Below are 19,754 nucleotides of genomic sequence, written 5' to 3'. Positions count from 1 at the left end.
ATGAAAAGAAAAAATAATTAATTTCCCCACTATCATAGCGCATCATATCATCTATCATAAAAAGTTGCAACCCTCAGTCATAAAATGAACCGTACAAAGCTGCTGAAACCCACACAAAAAGCAGTCTATGGTTCTATATTTTTGTGACCATTTCATGGGAAGTTTGATAGTTTCTCTGCAAAATATCTCAAGACATTACTACTGTTGTCCAGATACTCCCACGAAAGTATCAACTTCAAGGGCTGAACTATCTGAATGTGCAACACCATCAGTGGACCCTGCTTGAATGCAACATGCATTATTTGTTGCAACAGTTGCCACACATGAGTTTTTCTGTCTTTGATGGTGACCGCAGCCAGAATGACACACATTTCCGGTCCTCCTACAGAGCATTTTTTGTCAGCATATAACGAGGGGCAATGCAAATACATTTGTGTGACATACCGCCACATGTGAAGGGATACGAAAAAAGTGGGATATTTTTTACGTTGTTCATCCACTAGAAATGTGACCAGAGTTGAAAATGAACAGGAGCGAACACACAGTTCGTTTCTCAAGCATCAGGAGGTAACATCGTTTTTGACATGATATAACAACAACAATAAAAATAAAAAAAGGCTGACAGAGGTTAGGCTGTCCTACAGGTTGCCAAGAAATCGAGCCGAAATTGGCTCAGTTTAGCTGCGTGGCATGAAAGATTGTGATCACAGATATCTAGAGGTCTCCTTGTGGGTCAAACGAAGGAAACCCATATGCCGATGCTGCTTGGGCTCTGGTGAATAGACAGTGTTGCTTTAAAGAACAAGTCTGAATGTTTCACACATTGCTTTTGTTCAAGCTCCAATGATGCAAAGAATTCAGGTAAACTTCCAAACGAACTTTGTGAAATTGTTTCTCCACTTCCTACTAGTGTTCATTTCACCCAACTGGAGAGCTCTAGATCACTATACAACAGGAATCCTTGAGTGATGCATACAGCAATTTTCGGGTGTGTGCTGGAAAAACACCGAAGGTAAGAGGTTCACTGGGGTGTGATCCTGGAGGGGTTGGAGAAAAAAGGAAACGTGACTTCTCAGGCCTTGCGTGCGGGTGCATTGTACTCCTCAACGTCAGAATCGCTGCCCTCGGACGCTGTGTCGTCAAGAGCTAGTCGGTCGAAACCCCGGTGCGGCTGCAGAAGCTGACCCAGGTCCAGCTTTCCCTGGGACCAGCCTTTGCTGCTGGACCCTTTGTCTGCACATGCAAGCCACAGGAGAAGACTCAGCAATGTGCCACACACCTCACTCAGGAGGTGTCCAGCACAACAAAAATTACGGCCTCTCCAGACACGCATGCATTTGCAGGAGTCAGCTGGCAATGGGAGCACTGGTTCGACAAGAATGCATGATTATTGACCCAAGTTTTGTGTTTCCATATTACTAATAGTGAACACTCACAAGGACACCAGAGCAAAAGACAGGTCAGCTGCTAAGAAGTTTGTAAGTATCGTTTAGAACAACGCACAACCAAATAAAGCAGATGGTCTGACTTTCCTCCATGAGCAGCTTTGTACATCTACAGAATGTAATACAGCAAGCTTCCATTTTTTATATATCAGTTAACGTAATTTTTTGGCGACCAGTTGACATAACCTGAACTGGAAGTCTTTGAACGTACCCATAAATTTTTATGGGACCAAATTTTCATTGTTTCGATCCTAAAATTATTCTTTGCTGAATAACTTGAACCTGGTCGTATTATGCGCTCAAGTCCAATAATGACTGCAGTGGTGGTTCTGAAAGCAGTGTCCCTCTTGGCAGCTTTCAGGGTATAGCAAAATGTGAATAACTTGAACCTGGTCGTATTATGCACTCAAGTCCAATAATGACTGCAGTGGTGGTTCTGAAAGCACTGTCCCTCTTGGCAGCTTTCAGGGTATAGCAAAATGAGCCTAATGCAAGGCTTTACTTAAGAGTAGTAGTAGTAGAAACTTTATCGTACTAGAGAGAATTAGGGTGAAGTCCAGGGCCCCACTGGCCTTTGCGGCTGGGCCTCATTGAGCAGAGCAACTTGAGTTGAGTTGAGTGTATTTACCACATACAGTTGTGCAGTAAGTGGCTGCGACAGGGGGAAAAACAGCTTGACAATGCCCAACATCTTCATGTTCACTGTGACAACAAAACAGCAAAAACAAAGTAAACGACAGCACAGTTTAAAAAAGCAATGCACCTGCTTTGCACCGGAACAAAGAAGTTATACAAAGTTATACAAACCAGCAACGCACATGAGACTATAGGTGGCACCATCGTTCCCGCGAAAAAGTGGATAGGCGGTCGGCGGCGCACATACAAATACACGCAGCAGCGCTTCCTTGCGTGCAATCTGAGCTGACTATAAGCGGATAAAATGCGTTGACTACAGTTTACTGCATTAATATCTACTATCTTCTCTAGTCAATCAGTGCACGATGCCTATGCAACATTAACATTACCCGTGAGTAAAGCGCAATCTGCCTTTCATAGAGATGCTCGCCCTACGTGACTGTCTTCACGCTTTCGCACTAAATTACGCCTTTTCTGTGTTGTCTGTAGGTGGTTAGCTTGTGTTCCGCCTCCTACGCACTGCTGTAGCTTGACTGAACTACTTATTTACATCGTCATCTGCATACCTCAAATACCTCAAAAAAGAGAGAAAGAAAAATCGTAAATAGCCTGCATATCTGTGGGATTAGTTCAGTACCACCGTTTGCACCTTATACGCATGTTTTTTTTTTCCTACTCATTCTGTTCACCTTGAAATGTGAGACAGTCAATAAGTCTAGTCAAGAAAGCTTAGTGGCTGACGGCGCTTTACACAATACTACGTTTACCATGTGTACACAGATGTTCTTGCACCAGTAAGAATATAAAAAAATCTTATATAAGAGTTCAGCAGAAAGCTTTCATCGATGAATTAAGTGCATGACAGTGCTAGAACAAGAGCCTGGCTCACGGGACAAGCATGTTTTTTTTGTTTTTAGACAAAAAACGACCACTGCCTTCCGTCAGTCACTAACAATGCCACACAAATAATGAAAACATTGTAGGAAAAGATAAAATTTTCAGTGAAATCATATGACATAAGGCATGCCATTTGAATTAATTTTCAATGTCTCGGCTCTTTAAAGCATTCTTAAATCGAAACACACTGTTGCGCACAGTAACTCTGTTTTAAGTACAGTTTAAGTACTATGTGTCACAGTTGATGTGATAGTATTATTTCTATATAGTGGTACCACGACCAGATAAACAGAACTAAAGCTCCCTGCATGATCGATAAACTATAGTGCCGTAGTTGTGCACCTACCAACAGCACACAAGTGCATGACCTAGAGCCTCTTTTTTTTTTTCACCTTCGAGTCACTATAAAATGCTGCATTCACACACCATTTAATAGTCCTCTTGTTTGGGAGGATGTAAGGAGCATTTTGCGATGTGCTTGAAACAGGAAGTGGCACTCACTCTGAAATTATTCTGGTGAACGGAGGGTACATCGACAATAAACAGCACTATGAAAAGTTGTACTCACCGATCTTATTACAATGCATTAGCAGTCGAGCACGACCAAATACTTTCGTACGTCGCTTCAGGCATACATAGAAACAGTTACACTCGCGCTGACAGGACCGGACAAACCACACTTTGAGAACGTACATGACGTGCTCACACATAGAAACACGACGTGACTAGCAGACGACACACGGAGCTATTGACACTTCACCTCTTCGGCAGTTGCCGCCAGGCGGCGACTCTGCTCGATCTCACGGCGAATACTTCGGAAGAAGGAAGTATACAAACAGAAAATAATACTATGCACATAAACTAATAAAGCATATTTAAAATAGAAGAATCAGAGAGCGTCCGGACATTTTCACAAATAATGCCTAATTTATTTAGCGTGTACGGCAAGCAATAACGCAATGTCTCAAAACTATAATTTGCACGTGGTCTCGGAACATGCATATGTTCAGAGTGTCGGTTTAGGCACGTCGAAGGATTCAATTGTAAGTTAGCGAAACTACCCATATAGCCGCGACCTTTCATGGTATCAGATCTAAAAGAGATTAGTAAGAAATATTCGTAGAGCAGGCTTATTTGAACATTTTATATTTAAGGAATATCTGTGAAGTATGAGCATTAAAGGAGAGGTTAGCAACAGAACGTAGAGCTCTTTTATGTAAGATAATAAGACTGCCAATAGATTGCTTTGTTCCATTACCCCAAATTAAGTTGCAATAACTCAGGTGTGGGGTAAATAGTACATTACACATCACAAGTTATTGATGAACTGGCTATAGATCCTGACATTTTCTCAAGACACCTAGGACTTTGCAAAGCTTGTTGTATAAAAGCTCTGTATAATTATCCCATTTCATGTGCTCATGGAGAACAATGGCCAAAGACTTTGCTGTTGAAGAGGATTCGATATGCTGTTGTTTAACATAAGATTGTTGGGTTCAGTATTTTCATTAGAGGTGATTTGGACCAAAAAATAACAGCTTTTGTTTTGGAACAATTTATAAGTAAAGAATTCTTAAGGGTCCAGCTGTACTTCTTTAGTGATGTTGAGTTAGCTGTATTTATGAGATGATTAATGTTGTGTAGTGTGACTGTGGCCGCTAGGTTTGTGTAGTGTGACTGTGGCCGCTAGGTTTGGCGGCAACAGGAAAGACAGCTACGAACATGTGATGTGTGGCCGCTCCACCTGGCGGCGTTGAAGTGGTTCTGAGTTGTTTTTGATACGCATGTGGTCAGTTGGTGTTTGCCGGCGGAGTGTGGCCTGGCGTAAATAAACGTTCGTGTTCCTCAACCCACAACATGCAACACTGGCGACGAGGATGGGGTTGGTCGGCATGACGTCCAGCGCGGCAATGGAGGACGGGCGGAACCCCGGACAACGGGAGGCCTCCAGCAATGGCTCCCTCGAGCAATTCAACTTGTCACAGCCGGACGAGTGGGAAGACTATGCTCAGCGGTTCGAATTCTTCCTGGAGGCGCAGGGCATTACGGATGCTAGAAAGAAAAGGTCGACGTTTCTCAGCCGTTGCGGGGCCGCGACGTTCCAGTTGGCCAAGGCCCTCGTTGCGCCGGACCAGCTGAAAGATACGCCGTACGAGGGCATCATCGCTGCCCTTCGAAATCATCTTTCGCCGAAACCACCGGAATTGGCGCGGCGATACGAGTTCCATCGCAGAGAGCAAGCAACCGGTGAGTCCGTCGCTGCATACCTCGCGGCTCTGCGAACGACTGCACAGCACTGCAACTTCGTTGACCTTGATAAGGCACTCCGAGACCGTTTCGTTTTCGGCCTGAGGAACGATAAAGCTAAACGGCGCATTTTGGCGAAAAAAGAAGTGTCGCTCGCCTGCGCCGTCGAGGAAGCTACCGCCGCTGAGGCCATCGACCGTGAGGCCAGCCAGTCGCGACTAAATGCAACCGCGCCGCGTACCGAGCCAATGCACCAGGGAACGGTCGCCGACTGTGGAGAGGACCAGGACGGCCTCGGGGAATGTGTTCGTCAGTTACGTGCAGACACCAGTCAACGCAGGGACGCAGGACTGGGGGGCGGATCTTGTGCCGGTTGTGGGGGGCCGCACGAGCGCCGGTTGTGTCGTTTCCGTGATGCCCAATGTCGAGGTTGCGGAAAAACAGGGCACATAGCCAAGGTCTGCCGGTCTCAACGGAAGCGGGACCGCCGTGCAAATTTTGAGACAAACGGCAGGACGGACAATTCGCGGACCACTCCGCGTGCGAGTACCTCGTACTGCGACAACCTCACGGAGACCGCCATCCACGATGTGCCCCAGCCCGGGTCAAAGAAGATTCACGTTGCTGTCGAAATTGAAGGTGTGGAATGCGAGATGGAGGTGGACTCGGGATCCACGTTTTCGCTCATCTCCGAGGCTACGGCCAGGCAAATCTTCCCGAATGGGTGCATCCCGAAGTTGAAGCAACTCGGCGTCGTTATGTAGGACTATCAGGGAAACTGCATAGCAGTGCAAGGGATGGCCACAGTTACAGTAAAATTCAGGGGTTTTGCTGGCCCACTGAAACTTGTCATTGTCAAAGGGCAGCGTCAAAGCCTCCTTGGACTAGACTGGTTTCCAGCATTAGGAATTAAGGTCACCGGAGTGCATCGCATGGACGAACTGGCCACGGCATTTGACAAGCTGTTTGAGGAGTTTGCTGTTGTCTTTGACGGGGGACTGGGGCGCTACAAGGGACCACCTGTGAAGTTGGCCTTGAACCCGGAGGTGGTGCCAGTCCGCCTAAAGGCAAGGAGGGTGCCCTTTGCACTGCGCCAAAAGATCGATGCCGAGCTGGACAAGCTGGTACAGCAGGGTGTTCTGGAGCCAGTGGACTGCGCGGAGTGGGAAACCCCTATTGTCACACCATTGAAGGGAAATGGAGACATCCGCATCTGTGCAGACTACAAGTGTACCATTAACAAGGCCCTCCAGCAGCATGCATATCCGGTGCCGGTGGTCAGCCACGTATTGGCTTCTCTCTCAGGCGGAACCATTTTTGCAAAGCTCGACTTGGCCCAGGCTTACCAGCAGCTGCCTGTCACCGATGAGTCTGCAGCAGCACAGACCATCGTAACGCATCGTGGGGCGTTCAGGGTACGCCGATTGCAGTTTGGTGTCAGTGTCGCACCTGGCATCTTCCAAAATCTAATGGAATACCAGGTGTAATTCCATATTTTGATGATGTGCTAATTGCAGGGGCGTCAGGTCAAGAATTGCTCTCTCGCCTTCGCGAGGTCCTTCGCCGTTTCCAGGATGCTGGGCTGAAGGTAAAAAGAGAGAAGTGCCAGCTGGGTGTCGCCCAAGTCGAGTTCTTGGGGTTTCGAATAGACGCCGAGGGCATCCATCCGACCCCAGAAAAAACACAGGCCATTCTTGGTGCACCTCCCCCGTCAAACAAGACCGAACTCCAGGCATTCCTGGGACTGGTGAACTTCTATCATGCGTTCTTGCCACACAAGGCCACTGTTGCGGAACCACTACACCGACTTTTGAACAAGAAGGCCACCTTTGTGTGGGGCCAAACACAACAAAGAGGGTTTGAAAGCGTGAAAGAACTCTTGGCATCCAATCAAGTCTTGACGCATTATGATGAGAAGCAACCTCTCATCCTTGCCTGTGATGCGTCCCCATACGGAATAGGAGCTGTGTTGAGCCGCCGATTGCCCGGCGGCACAGAAGCACCGGTTGCCTTTTATTCAAGGACCCTGTCGAGTGCAGAGCGAAACTATGCACAGATCGATAAGGAGGCACTTGCCGTGGTTGCAGGCGTCAAAAAGTTTCACGACTACCTGTTTGGCCGGCCTTTTCAGATCCAGACGGACCACAAGCCACTGCTCGGGTTGTTCACGTCTGACCGCCAGACACCACAGATGCTGTCTCCGCTGATGCTGCGCTGGTCTATCTTCCTGAATGGATACCAACATACGCTGCTCCACCGGGCTGGGAGGCACTTGGGCCATGCGGACGACCTCAGCAGACTGCCCTTACAGCACCAGGGCCACGATGACCCCTCTCCCGCAGAGGTTGTCATGCTCCTGGATGCGCTGCCAGAACCACCCCTCCATGCAGCGGACATTGCCACCCACTCTGCCAAAGATTGCACCCTTTCACGTGTTCTTAACTGGGTCTGGAAGGGGTGGCCAAGGGGCAGCATGGGCCCAGAGTTTTCTGCCTTCACATCAAGGCAGCACGAACTGACTGCCCACAAGGGTTGCCTACTCTGGAGTGACCGTGTGGTGATTCCACAAAAGCTGCGGTTCCGGGTGCTGGAAGCACTGCATTCTGGGCACCCTGGTATTATCCGGATGAAGGCACTTGCCCGCAGCTATGTGTGGTGGCCAGGCATGGATGCTGCCATCGAAGAATGGGTCCGATGCTGCTCCTCTTGTCAGGAGACGCGGCCAGAGATGCCTCGAGCACCCGTCCACCCTTGGGAGGCGTCTCGGAACCCATGGTCCCGCCTCCATATGGATTTTGCCGGTCCCTTTCAAAGGCAGACCTTCTTAATCGTCGTGGATTCGTATTCAAAGTGGCTGGAGGTCATCCCAACATCCTCTATGACGTCACAGACAGTAATCAGTGCATTACGAAAACTGTTTGGCCCGCATGGTCTCCCAGACACCATTGTCTCAGACAACGGAGCTCAGTTTAAGTCCACAGAGTTTCGAGAGTTCCTGGACAGCAATCTGATCCGCCAGGTAACTTCGGCACCATTCCACCCATCTACGAATGGCCAGGCAGTAAGAATGGTACGCACTACCAAGGAAGGCCTATCTCGCATCATCTAGGGGAACTGGGCACGTCGCCTGGCAGATTTCACACTGCAGCAGCATGTAACCTTACACACGACTACGGGGCGATCCCCGGCCGAGCTCCTGATGGGCCGCAAGTTTTCAACGATGTTGGACTGCCTGCACCCTGATCGGGCCCCAGAGAAGTCCACACGGTTGGCAGATTCCCCGTCCAAACCACGCACGTTTCAGCCTGAAGACCCTGTCTTCGCACGTAACTATGCTCAGGGGCCTCTGTGGATTCCAGCAGTGATCTCCCGTGCAACCGGACCAATATCTTATGAGGTCACGGCCCCTGATGGTCGAGTACTGCGCAGGGATGTGGACCAACTCCGTCGCCGGACCGTTGGGCCTACCCAAACGGCGGGTGCAGAACTGGAAAGACCGCAGCCTGAAAGACGACCGATGTCAACGTCTACCCCTGAAGGCTCGAGTTCTGTCCCGGTGGCCCCTGAAGGCTCGAGTTCGGCCCCTGTGGAGCCAGACGCACCGGGGGAGCAGCCGACTCCTGTGGTTAGCTGTGTGCCCCCACAGGAGGGCGGAACCGTTCCACTGACTGTCCCAGTGGAGGCAAATGACGAGCCTTTAGTGCCACCACTGGGCTTTCGTCGCTCGCAGCGTGCTCGGGGAACCCCGCACTATCTAAGAGACTACGTACTGGCCCTGGCTGACTGCTGAGTTCAAACTTGGAGGGGAGGGGTGTTGTGTAGTGTGACTGTGGCCGCTAGGTTTGGCGGCAACAGGAAAGACAGCTACGAACATGTGATGTGTGGCCGCTCCACCTGGCGGCAATGAAGTGGTTCTTAGTTGTTTTTGATACGCATGTGGTCAGTTGGTGTTTGCCGGCGGAGTGTGGCCTGGCGTAAATAAACGTTCGTGTTCCTCAACCCACAACATGCAACAATTAACATATGTACCTGAAAAAAAAAAATAATAAGCTTGTGTCGTCTGCGTAGATTATGTATTGGGCTAACATATTGGGAACGGTCAACATGTACAATATCGTTTATAAATTAGACGAACAAAAGGGGACCCAATATGCTGCCTTGGGGAACACCATCTTTAACAGTTTGCACAGACGAAATTTCCCTGCTTATATACAGTGGTGTCTGTCTGTTAGGTAGCTTTCAATCAGATTTAGGGCTACACCAGAAATTCCATATCATTTCAATTTTCTTAATAATGTCTCGTGGTTTATTTTGTCAAATGCTTTGGACGTATCTAAATATATCCCCAGTGCGAACTTTTCACCTTCAATATTTTTGAGAATCAATTCCTCTTGAAGCAATAGAGCTCTTTCGGTTCAGAAGTCTGATGTAAACCATACTGTGATCGAGTTTAACAGAATATTTGTCGAAAAATTTCAATAGTTTAGCATGAATAATTTTTTTAAGTCATTTGAAAAAAAAAAGCAGGAAAATCGAAATCGACCTGCAATTACTTGAAATGTTTTTATCTCCATTTTTTGTGGATCACAGTCGCCTTAGGATCCTTCATATTCTGTGGAAAAATGCAGCTTTTTAAGGAAATATAAATGTGTGTCAGGCATGGAAGTAGGTCAATAACATGGTTTATCCCTTCCATTTTTAGGCCATTTAAATTCTCACCCTTAGACATCTTGAAACTTTTAAACACTCTTATTACCTCATCTTCGTCCGTTGGACAAAAAAATGTATTGATTCCTTGAGCGGCACTGGTAAGTACTCAAAGCACTTGTTTGATGCGAGCTTTCAGTTATAGATGTGAAGTATTCATTAAATTTCTGTGCTAACTTTTTTGCCTTTAATAAGCTCGTTGTCAATTACAAGTTCTAAACAAATTGTAGCTCTGCTTAGAGATATAATGGAGTTTAACTTATTTTACATTTACTTGCTGCTGGAGACACCCTCGTTTAATTATAGAATAATAATAATTTTGTTTTGCTTGCCATTGTACTTTAGTAACTGAATTTCTGTATTTTCAAACACCTTCAAATCGTCTGAATTTTGGGCAACTAGAAGTACGTGAAATAATTTGTCCTTTTCCTTCGTCATTTTTAGTATCTCAGTAGTCACCCAAGGTTTGCGAGCACGCTTTGGCTTTTTCAAAGCCCTGAGAGGAAAACATTTACTGTAAACTGAAATGAACGTTTGCATGACATAGTCATAAGCTAAATGATCCAAGGACAAGAAAAACAACTTGTCTCATTTTGTTCACTCAACTTCGACCCGAAAGTTTGAAAGATATTTTATATTCACCGGTCGATAAAATATACCAGAAGTGGACTGTCTCGGCTAATAAGGGTATTGGGGCGCAATAAAGTATACAGGAAGGGGATCCCTAATCACGGTAGATATAGTGCTTTAAAGTATGGAATCTGAAGAAAAGCTTGTAACGAACACGTCTATTAATGTTCCACTCGACTGAGTGATACGAGTAGGAGTGACTATGACATTTGATAAAAAGTGAGAATCAAGAAGCGCGGATTGCTTTTTTTGTGTTTGCTAACATATCAACATTCAGATTGTCTCCCAGAACAATGCTATTATTGTGGTCATAACAAAAGAAAACATCTGATCCAAGAACTGCATAAAGTTGTTAATGGTACCGTTGGGAGGTCTATACACTTCCACAAGTACACAGTTGTCCACTTTAACAGATACAATTTCACAATCATTCGAGCATTGACACCATTCATTTAACCGTTCACATCTCATTTCATGTTTAAGGTACATACATACACCACCTCCTGCTCTTGTTTTTCTATTTATGTATACTGGATTATAACCTTCGATGATGATAACATCCAAGTCATCATGATACCATGTTTTTGTAAATATTACTACAGAAAAATTCAATTTAAACGGACCAAGAAGAGCAATGTGCGGACTACATGTGCGGACTACATATCACAATGTGCGGACTACATATTATTATGAAGTACAGCTAGGGGTGACCCACCCAGATTATCAAAAAGTGTGTTTACTCGACAGGGAGTAGAAGCCATCATATTAGTGTTCATTTGCAGGTTATGGTGATGAATACATATAAATAGGCGGTAAGGAGTATAACAAAGTAGCAGCTCTTGAATAGAATTCACAAGTAAAAGTAAATGAAACTATGCAGTAAGAATGGTTTGTTGTTACTTACACTACCACACTTTGGTTCCACAATGCTTGATAACTAATCATAGGTAAGAAACAAGCAGTGCATAGTATTTAGAGAAATAGCACTATTCGAGCTTGCAGCAATACTACAAGTACAAAACAAATATTCAGTTGTGTAAAACCAATTAAAAATAGGGGCAGTGGTTACGCAAGACGCCATGTAGCATGCAAAAACTCTATGAAAAGGCATTAGGATAAAATTTTCCTGTTTAGCAAAAAAAAAAACAGAAAGTTTAAAGAAAAATAATATACCGAATCACTGCTAAGAATATCATTATAATGATTTGTTATACTACCTGCACCAAGTCCTCCTCGCAGGTTATGCATAGAACTGCTGTGTTCTCTAACTTCGGGATCAGAATCTTTCCTTGTGACACCCAGATAAATTTCTATTTCTTTTCTTCCCTCGCTTGCCTCACTTTAGCTAGCAGAATTTTGTTTTGGCGGCAGAGGTGCTCGTTGACATAGATGAAGCCATTTATGTCGAACCATAAATCTTTTGCATTCAGTTTTCTTTGACGTTGAAAGTGTTCCGTCTCTGGCAGGCGGCTCTCAAAGGAAACCTCAGGATCACAGGTGGCTTACTCTTATCGTAAGATGGCACCCAATGTACAACATCTACATCTTTGTCAGTTATGTCAGCCTTTAGACATCCCGCAATTTTTCAACTTCTCTCAGAAGATTCTTCTCTGGCACAACTGGAAGCCCATGAATTCATATTTTTTTAGTTTTGTTTAAGCTCAGTTATTTCACTCCTAGCCTGCTTCAGCGCTTTTTTTTAGGAGTTGGTTCTCGTCGCCGCAGTGCTTGATTTCGGCCCTAGTCACAGCGAGCTCATTCCTGAACATCAAGCTTGGATTTTTCAAAACCACCACTCAGGAATTGTGCAAATTTTTTTTGAACACCAGCGATTTCCGACCGAACTTCTCCATTCGAGGCAGTAATGCGAGCAACATCAGATTGAATACCTGACGTGAATAAATCTCACTTAGTTACCAAGTCAGTCAATACATTAACAGCCTCTTTTATGTTTCCTGGTTGCTTTCCAGCCATGCCCTTTGAAACATCGTGTAAACCACATGGATTCATTTCACTGCTTGTCTCAAGCTTAGCAATATAGGGCAACAATTCAGCAGGAGACAGAAAACACAGTCACAACTTCGATCTTTGCTCGCAAGCCAGACTGCCTCTCTAATGGGTTTCTCCCACTAAGGGTAAATTAATTTCAGGTGGCCTTGGTCTAAACGACCAAGTTATGTGGGTAAGAGATGGTCGCTCTGAACACCACAGACATGCGTGCAGGTACGGCGTTGGGTGAATTTTGTTGAAAATTAGTAGATTTGGGGTACGTGTTTGTTTGTACCCAGCAACTGTCCCTAGCCTGCCCAATATCAAGTTTGGGGGGTGGTGGGCTGATTTCTTGCCTTTCTTTTCTTTCTGTCTCCAGGATGTCGCGTAGGCTGTTCTTTGAGAGTCGCTTTCGATACTCAGTAGTAGTTGGAAGTTTGGTTTGCCCAAACCTAAAGTTAAAGAAAATGTCTCCGCGAAACATTTAGTTTTATGAAAACGGTAACTATGAAGCAATATTCCACAAGCTTACTTTGTTTTTCACTGAGTTCCAAGAGTGTTCTTCGATCATGAATATCATCTTTCTGTGGAAACTTTTTAAAACCGAGCTTGCTAGTTTTGTCAGTAGTCATGTACCTTCCAAAGTTATTTCCTGGAAACGGAGAGCTGACAAACCCTGGATTACCGCAAGCCTAACAAAGTTAATTAATAAAAAAAAATCTCACTTTCAAGCGTTTTCGTTCATCACATACTTTTGATGTTCAAGAAAAACTAGCCAAGGTTAGAAATATGTGAAATAAAATAAGATGGACTCTGTTCGCATTCCGGACATAACTGATGGTGAAACAACCTTTTCGGAAGATGCCGAGAAGGCAGCCTGCTTAAACCAGTATTTTCAATCTGTGTTTTCCGAACCATTTCAAGGTTAAATGACATATACGACAACCCAGCAATTTGAATCTATGAATGACATTGTTATTTCGGCTAGTGGTGTGTGCACTCTTTTTGAACGACATTAACCAAACTCGACTCCGGTACCGGATGCCATTCTTAATCATATATTGAAGAGGTGTGTAAGTGCTCTAGCACCATTTTTAGCCATCTTATTTTCAAAATCACTTGAAGGTCAGAAACTGCCATTTGAATGGAAGCTAGCAAACATTGTGCCAATACCAATATCTGGAAACAAAAATCATGTTGCCAACTACCGGCCAATTTCTCTGACCAGCATATGTCGTAAAACTTCTGAATAGTGGTATTATAAAGCACTTGAAAAGAAATAATTTTTTTCTGTACATTTCAGAATGGTTTTAGGTCTGCTCTGTCATGTGTTACACAACTGTGCAAATTTTCGCATGATGTTTTAGGTTCATATGATAAGGGTTATAAAGTAAATTCGGTATTTCTAGACTTTGAGAAAGGGTTTGACACCGTTCCACATGCTATTTTATTACATAAATTATCTTTTTTATGTCTGCCTGCATCTGTTGTTGGTTGGTTGAGGAATTATTTACCTTTTAAAAAACAGTCCGTCCAAGTAAATGGTTTGTCTAGTTCTTCATACGTCGGCTTAACTTACGGAGTGCCACAGGGTTCGGTATTGGGTCCTTTACTCTTTTTGGTTTATATTAATGACTTGTCAGAGATGCTAACAACAATTGTGAGGCTGTACCTGGATGATTGTGTTATTTATATATCAATACACAGTATGGACGATAATTCTGCTTTACAACGTGATCTTGACACTGTGGTAAGATGGTGTGAGAAATAGAAGATGTGTTTGAATGTAAAAAAATGTTGCTTCCTTAGCTTTACCAGAAAATGCAAACCTTTTCACTCGTCCTACAGCTTGTCAGGGGCACAACTTGACCGTGTTGAACATTTTAAATACCTTGGTTTATACCTGTTTGCCGATTTATCTTGGAATAAGCATATAGTTTACGTAACTGGCAAGGCCAATGGTGTATTAAATTTTATTAAACCCAATTTCAAGTTCGCCCCAAAAAGTCTGAAAGAGGCTTTGTATGTTACAAATGTCCAACCTGTCCTTGAATTTGCCTGTACAGTGTGGGATCCTCATGGTCAAACTTTAATCTATAAACTTGATTGCATACAAAACTGTGCAGAGCGGTTTGTCAGTAATAATGACAATTTTAACTCCACTGTTACATGCATTAAGAATAACTTAGGATTGAAGCCTCTTGAGCAGTGCAGGAAATTCTTGTGATTAAAGTTTTTCCATTCTATATTCTGTGATGAAATCCGCATTAACAAGAGTTTATACATGATGAGCCCATACTATGTGTCACATAGAAATGATCACTAAAAAAAAAATCCACAAGGTCAGCTGTCATACTGGTGCTTTTGCAAATTCTTTTATCTCTTTTACCATTTGTGAGTGGAATAATTTGGATGCGTGTTTTGTTTATCTTCCATTCGATGCTTTTTGTTCATCACTACAAGATTTGTGGTTATTGTGAATGCACAGAAGCTGCAGCGCAAATGTATGTCATTTTAGACGGCGCAAACGTGCGCTTTGTTCAACTGTAATGCTGCTTTTTTTTTCCTCACCCCTCTGCAACAATGCCCACTTGGGCGATGTAGGTTGCACTAACAAATAAATAAATAAATAAATCTAAAGTGTTGCCTGTTGATTCGACTATTCTAGTTAATTGTTTCACCAGTTGTGTTAGAGCCGCTTGGTGGACTTAGTGCTTCCTTCTTTGACAGGAGGAAAACGTCTTGTGCTGAAACGTGTGGTCGGAACCTGAATATAGAATCGGGGTAAAGTCTATTATATTTGTTATGATCACTTAATCCTATTTGTATTACCTTCTCAAACAGCTTTCCCATGCACGAAGTGAGTGAAATGGGGCACAAGTTCTGTAGGTTCCTTGGTTTTCTTGGTTTCGGCATTAATATAATATTGGCCTCTTCCCACTTCTGTGGAATGTCACCTCCCTTCACCCAGACTTATTCATTGAAGAATTTGGTGAGCTATTTGACAGTATTGTCATTGAGGTAGCGATTGCTTCCCGAGGCCGTGTTTTTCTGAAACGATATTGCGACTACATACCATTATGGATTTGCAGGCCCTTCGTAGTGCAGTTTACCATGTGGTTGGTGTGCAGCTGCGCCAACATAGATTGCTTTAAGCATTTTAGCTAGGTTGCTGCATACTCGCTCTCTCAGTGTTCTGTTGGTAGCTGTGCTCGTAGTTGTGGGGTCAATCATGCTGCGAAGGATTTCCCACGTCTTATTCGTGTGTAGTGTTTTCTGCATCGAGTCGCAGAATCGCCTTCAGTTGTTACGGTATTCGGTCATACCAGCGGCTTGGTGTCTTTGAACTTGATAGATTAAATGAGGTGCACATTTAGCTGGAACTGAACCAATCGAAAAACTTGAGCCCAAAGTGAGCCGCATCGGCGTTCCCTTTACATGCTGCCTATTTTTTACTTGCCTTGGGAAGACATTAATACGAAAACAGTAGCTCACAATGAATTGTTACAACACTTGACCGATTCTAACAGAAGCCTATACATTTTCCTGAACAGATACACCTGGAACAGATACACCTGGAAAATAAATGCACAAATTAAGCATAAGGTGAACTAAATGTAGAGCAACCAAAACACTGATTTGGTGGCAAAAAGCTGCGTTATTATAGGGACAGCCACTATATCGACCCTCTCCGCGGGTCTGTGTCCTCGCCGCCGTGTTGCTAACAAGTCCGAACTGATAACATGTCCCCGAACATCGTAAATTCTACGAGCGCGTAAAAGGGCACGTAAAAGGGCACGTAAAAGGGCGCGAGCGCTGCTGAAGCAGTGATCAAGAGAGCCGGCCCATCTCCATCGCTTTGAGGGCGCATACGATAACATTCCCCCCATGTGTTAAAACTGCCGTCGAACGCTCAAACAGAAAGGAAACCATTGGTGTTGAACCATCATGAAAAGATGCGAGGGAGACGGGGGGGAGGTCGCTTCAGTAGCAACACTGAACTTTGGCTTTAAGGGCATGGACACCATCGCTAGCAAGCGTGCTATCTTGGGAACCATCAGTACTTTTTCAAGGCGCAGAGACTCTGAAAAGAGCACTTCTCTTTGGAGCGGCCGTATTTGCTTACACGAGTGTTTTGTAGGAGTTCCGCGATATCCGATGCAAAAGAATTGGCCTTACTTCATATAACAATACAATTTGTTGCTAACACAATTACTGACATGCATTCAATACGCCGTCGTGTTGTTGCCAAAGTGATTCGAACGTTATGGTTTTGTGAACTCGCGGCGCAAGACGGAAGCGCGTGACAAGTGGACCTCCAAAGATCCATCGTCGTCTCGGAGAGTTTTCTTCAGCGCCTAATCTGACATCCTCTCGGTAGGGACGACGCAATTGTCCGCTTTAAAAAAGAAAAAGAAAAGCATAGCTGAATATCGGCGGGGGTCATACCATTGCGCACAGGATGTCATAAACAAAAAGCGAACGACACTGATAGCACGAAAAGCTATTCGGTAAAGTGCTCTTTATATGCAGTGCAGCCCCACATAGGTGACGCTAACTAAAAGCGTGAAAGTCCTACTCCAAAGTATGCTTTCTTGTGCTTTTGTTTGTTCGTATGGAAGGACGGCACATCTGCGCATGCGCCCACAGAATCAAAAACGGCGGCAACGCCGCCTCAAGGAGTGCAGGCCTGCCTGCCCGCCTCGCGCTCGCTTTCGCCTGGGAGTTGCCGGGGCCACGAGTGCACTGTGCGCACCGCCGCTTCCGCATCACTCTTCATTAGCTAAGGGGTAACCGCGGAAAATGCATGCTCATGCCAAAATAACAATACCCATGGCAATATTCCTAGACTGTCTGTGGCAAAATTCGTAATATCAAGGATTCTCCTGCTGTTACATTGTCACAGAAAGGTCGCAAATACATGTGCTTCTATAAAGTAACGGCAGAGAATAGAAAAACTTCGTTACAATGAGGAATTCGTCATATTGAAGTTTGTTATCAGCAGGTTTAACTGTAATCGGTGTGGCAGTAGGAGATACCGCCTGAGCCCAGTTTACCGGCAGCATCACTTGACCAGCAGATCCCTTGGACTATGGGTTGTTTTGCAAGATGGATTTGTGGTAGGATAGAGTCTTGGTACTCTTGCCACAGTCCTGAAGCCTCGTTCATGATCTGCAGCAAGATTTTGATTGAAAGCTAAATTAGGATCTTGACTTTGCTCTTCCTCATCTTTTTCAGGAGTACTCATTGATATCTCAAGTCCAATTAAGTGCCATCGAATGCGAGCGACCTTGGATAGCTTTTGTAGAATCCTGGTGCACTGTCTTCTGTCATTTGGGTCTTTGGTTTGTTCAACGAGTATCGGCGATGTGGCTTTAGTCGTTTTCTGCAGCTGCGATCCCCTGTCACTTGTTCTTCACCGCATGAGGCACAATGTGGTTTGCACTGGTGGCCTTCTGTAGGTTTTTATGTGCTGCAGATTTTGCAGACCGAAAGATTCGATTGTGGATTTACGTTGGCTTGATGTCCGACTTGCTGGCAGATCCTACATACTTGTATCATGTTGCGATACAGGTAACAAGAGAGTTCCCCTCCTTGATAATGCACGTATCGTAGAACAAACATTTCGTACAAAGTAATCACCACACTTTTAGTCTCCAAGCATTCCGACTTAAATAGCTTCAACATTTTATGTGTGGACGTGGAGATTTCTCTTGATGGTTTCTGGAGGAGCGTGCCGCTGTAGTTTGGGAATGATCCTGCGGACTGCTTCATCGCCTGTTGCAATGTACGCGTTGACCGCATGTTGGTTGCCATTGATCACAATGGATGTGAGTTTGCGTACACTCCCAGCCATTTCTTCGTCGGGGGTAGACACAATCGCGATGTTCGAGCCTGGCTTGATGCGTAATAAGAACTGGTCATCTGTGATTTTCCTTTGGCACGCCTCGATGAGCACTTCAGCCAACATGGGGCTTGTAGAACTCGCATTAGCGGTAGTTTACAGAATTTTTTTGATGTACGGAGAAAATGTGACTTTTCTGCAATTAATTGGCAGAGTCGTTCCTAGACGCTTGTCGGCATTTCCTCACCTGCTACTTTGTTTGGCGGCGGCACTTGTCCGTGAACACGGACAAGTACCGGCGGTCATAAGTCGACGGACAAGTTCTTTCGGTCATAAGTCCACTAAAATAAATCCAACATCCAGAAACTTGGTGTCTTTGAACTTGATAGATTAAATGAGGTGCACATTTAGCTGGAACTGAACCAATCGAAAAACTTGAGCCTAAGGTGAGCCGGATCGGCGTTCCCTTTACATGCTGCCTACTTTTTACTTGCCTTGGAAATACATTAATAAGAAAACGGTAGCTCACAATGAATTGTTACAGCACTTGACCGATTTTAACAGAAGCCTATTCATTTTCCTGAACAGATACACCTGGAAATCGCTCGGGCAGTGAGATGGTGACCATAGATGCAGAGTGGACTAGTTAGCAAAAACATGGAATCTTAACAGAGGAACAGCCTGCTTCTGCAGGCTGTTCCTCTGTTGAGATTCCATGTTTTTGAGATTCCAGTTACGATCTGCTTCTGCAGTTTTGGTAAGAGGTTGGAGCTTTGCAATGTGATTTGAGACAACCAGTTGTGTCAAAACAAAGGCTTCTGAGATCAAAAACCCTACCACAGCATTTTCCGGCCTTCCTGCCAAAGGAAAAGCGCATGCACAGTGGCATCATGATGAAGGATGATGGCACTAAGTGAAGTACACGTTACTTTTACTTGTTATTTTAAAAGTTATTTTATTCATTAAAAAAAGTAAAAGTCATTTCACTAGTTCAGGGACAGCAGACTAGCTAAAGTGTTTAGTGCCGCACCTGTGATTGTTGAGGAGTCTTTCTGTTAATGCAGGATACCAAAGGTGCTGTTGATTGTAAGGGGGATAACAAATTTCGTTATTCTTCATGATGATATCGTGCTGTTCAAAAGTGATGACGAAAGACATTAGGCAACTAAACTTTCATTCAGTGAAGCTTAAGTTTGCTGTTTTCTTTTGTTTTCTTATTGCTGTAATTGAAGGCATGATGAATTTTTCCTTGCTAAAAGATTGGTTCCAGTGTAGTTTAAGCACTTCAAAACCATTTTGACTTTAAATTTCTCACATTCAGCCCTTGAAGTGTGGATATAACTTTGGTGGTGTACTAT

The 19,754-nt window shown here is 44.5% G+C and overlaps 1 protein-coding gene across 3 annotated transcripts in view; it reads right to left on the bottom strand.

The window, feature by feature from the left end:
• Positions 1-370: 370 nt before the first annotated feature.
• LOC119159463 (peptidyl-glycine alpha-amidating monooxygenase B) overlaps positions 371-19,754 on the bottom strand; it is a 182,343-nt gene continuing 162,959 nt past the window's right edge. The window contains exons 22-23 of one of the 3 annotated variants that reach the window (XR_005108088.2): positions 1,981-2,097; positions 1,094-1,233 (exon numbers count right to left, since the gene is read on the bottom strand). Coding sequence is in view for 2 of the 3 variants with exons in the window: in XM_037412226.2 (XP_037268123.1) it covers positions 1,073-1,233 (161 nt within the window). In the remaining variant the exon portion in view is untranslated. Of the gene's footprint in view, positions 1,234-1,980; positions 2,148-19,754 lie in introns of all 3 variants that reach the window. The other 2 variants (XM_075865543.1, XM_037412226.2) reach the window with 2 other exon arrangements.

The sequence above is a fragment of the Rhipicephalus microplus genome, chromosome 1 (genome assembly GCF_043290135.1).
Source record: "Rhipicephalus microplus isolate Deutch F79 chromosome 1, USDA_Rmic, whole genome shotgun sequence".
In the NCBI taxonomy this organism is placed as follows: domain Eukaryota; kingdom Metazoa; phylum Arthropoda; class Arachnida; order Ixodida; family Ixodidae; genus Rhipicephalus; species Rhipicephalus microplus.
Note: the sequence above shows the minus strand (reverse complement) of the source record. Positions and strands in the feature narration are given on the sequence as shown.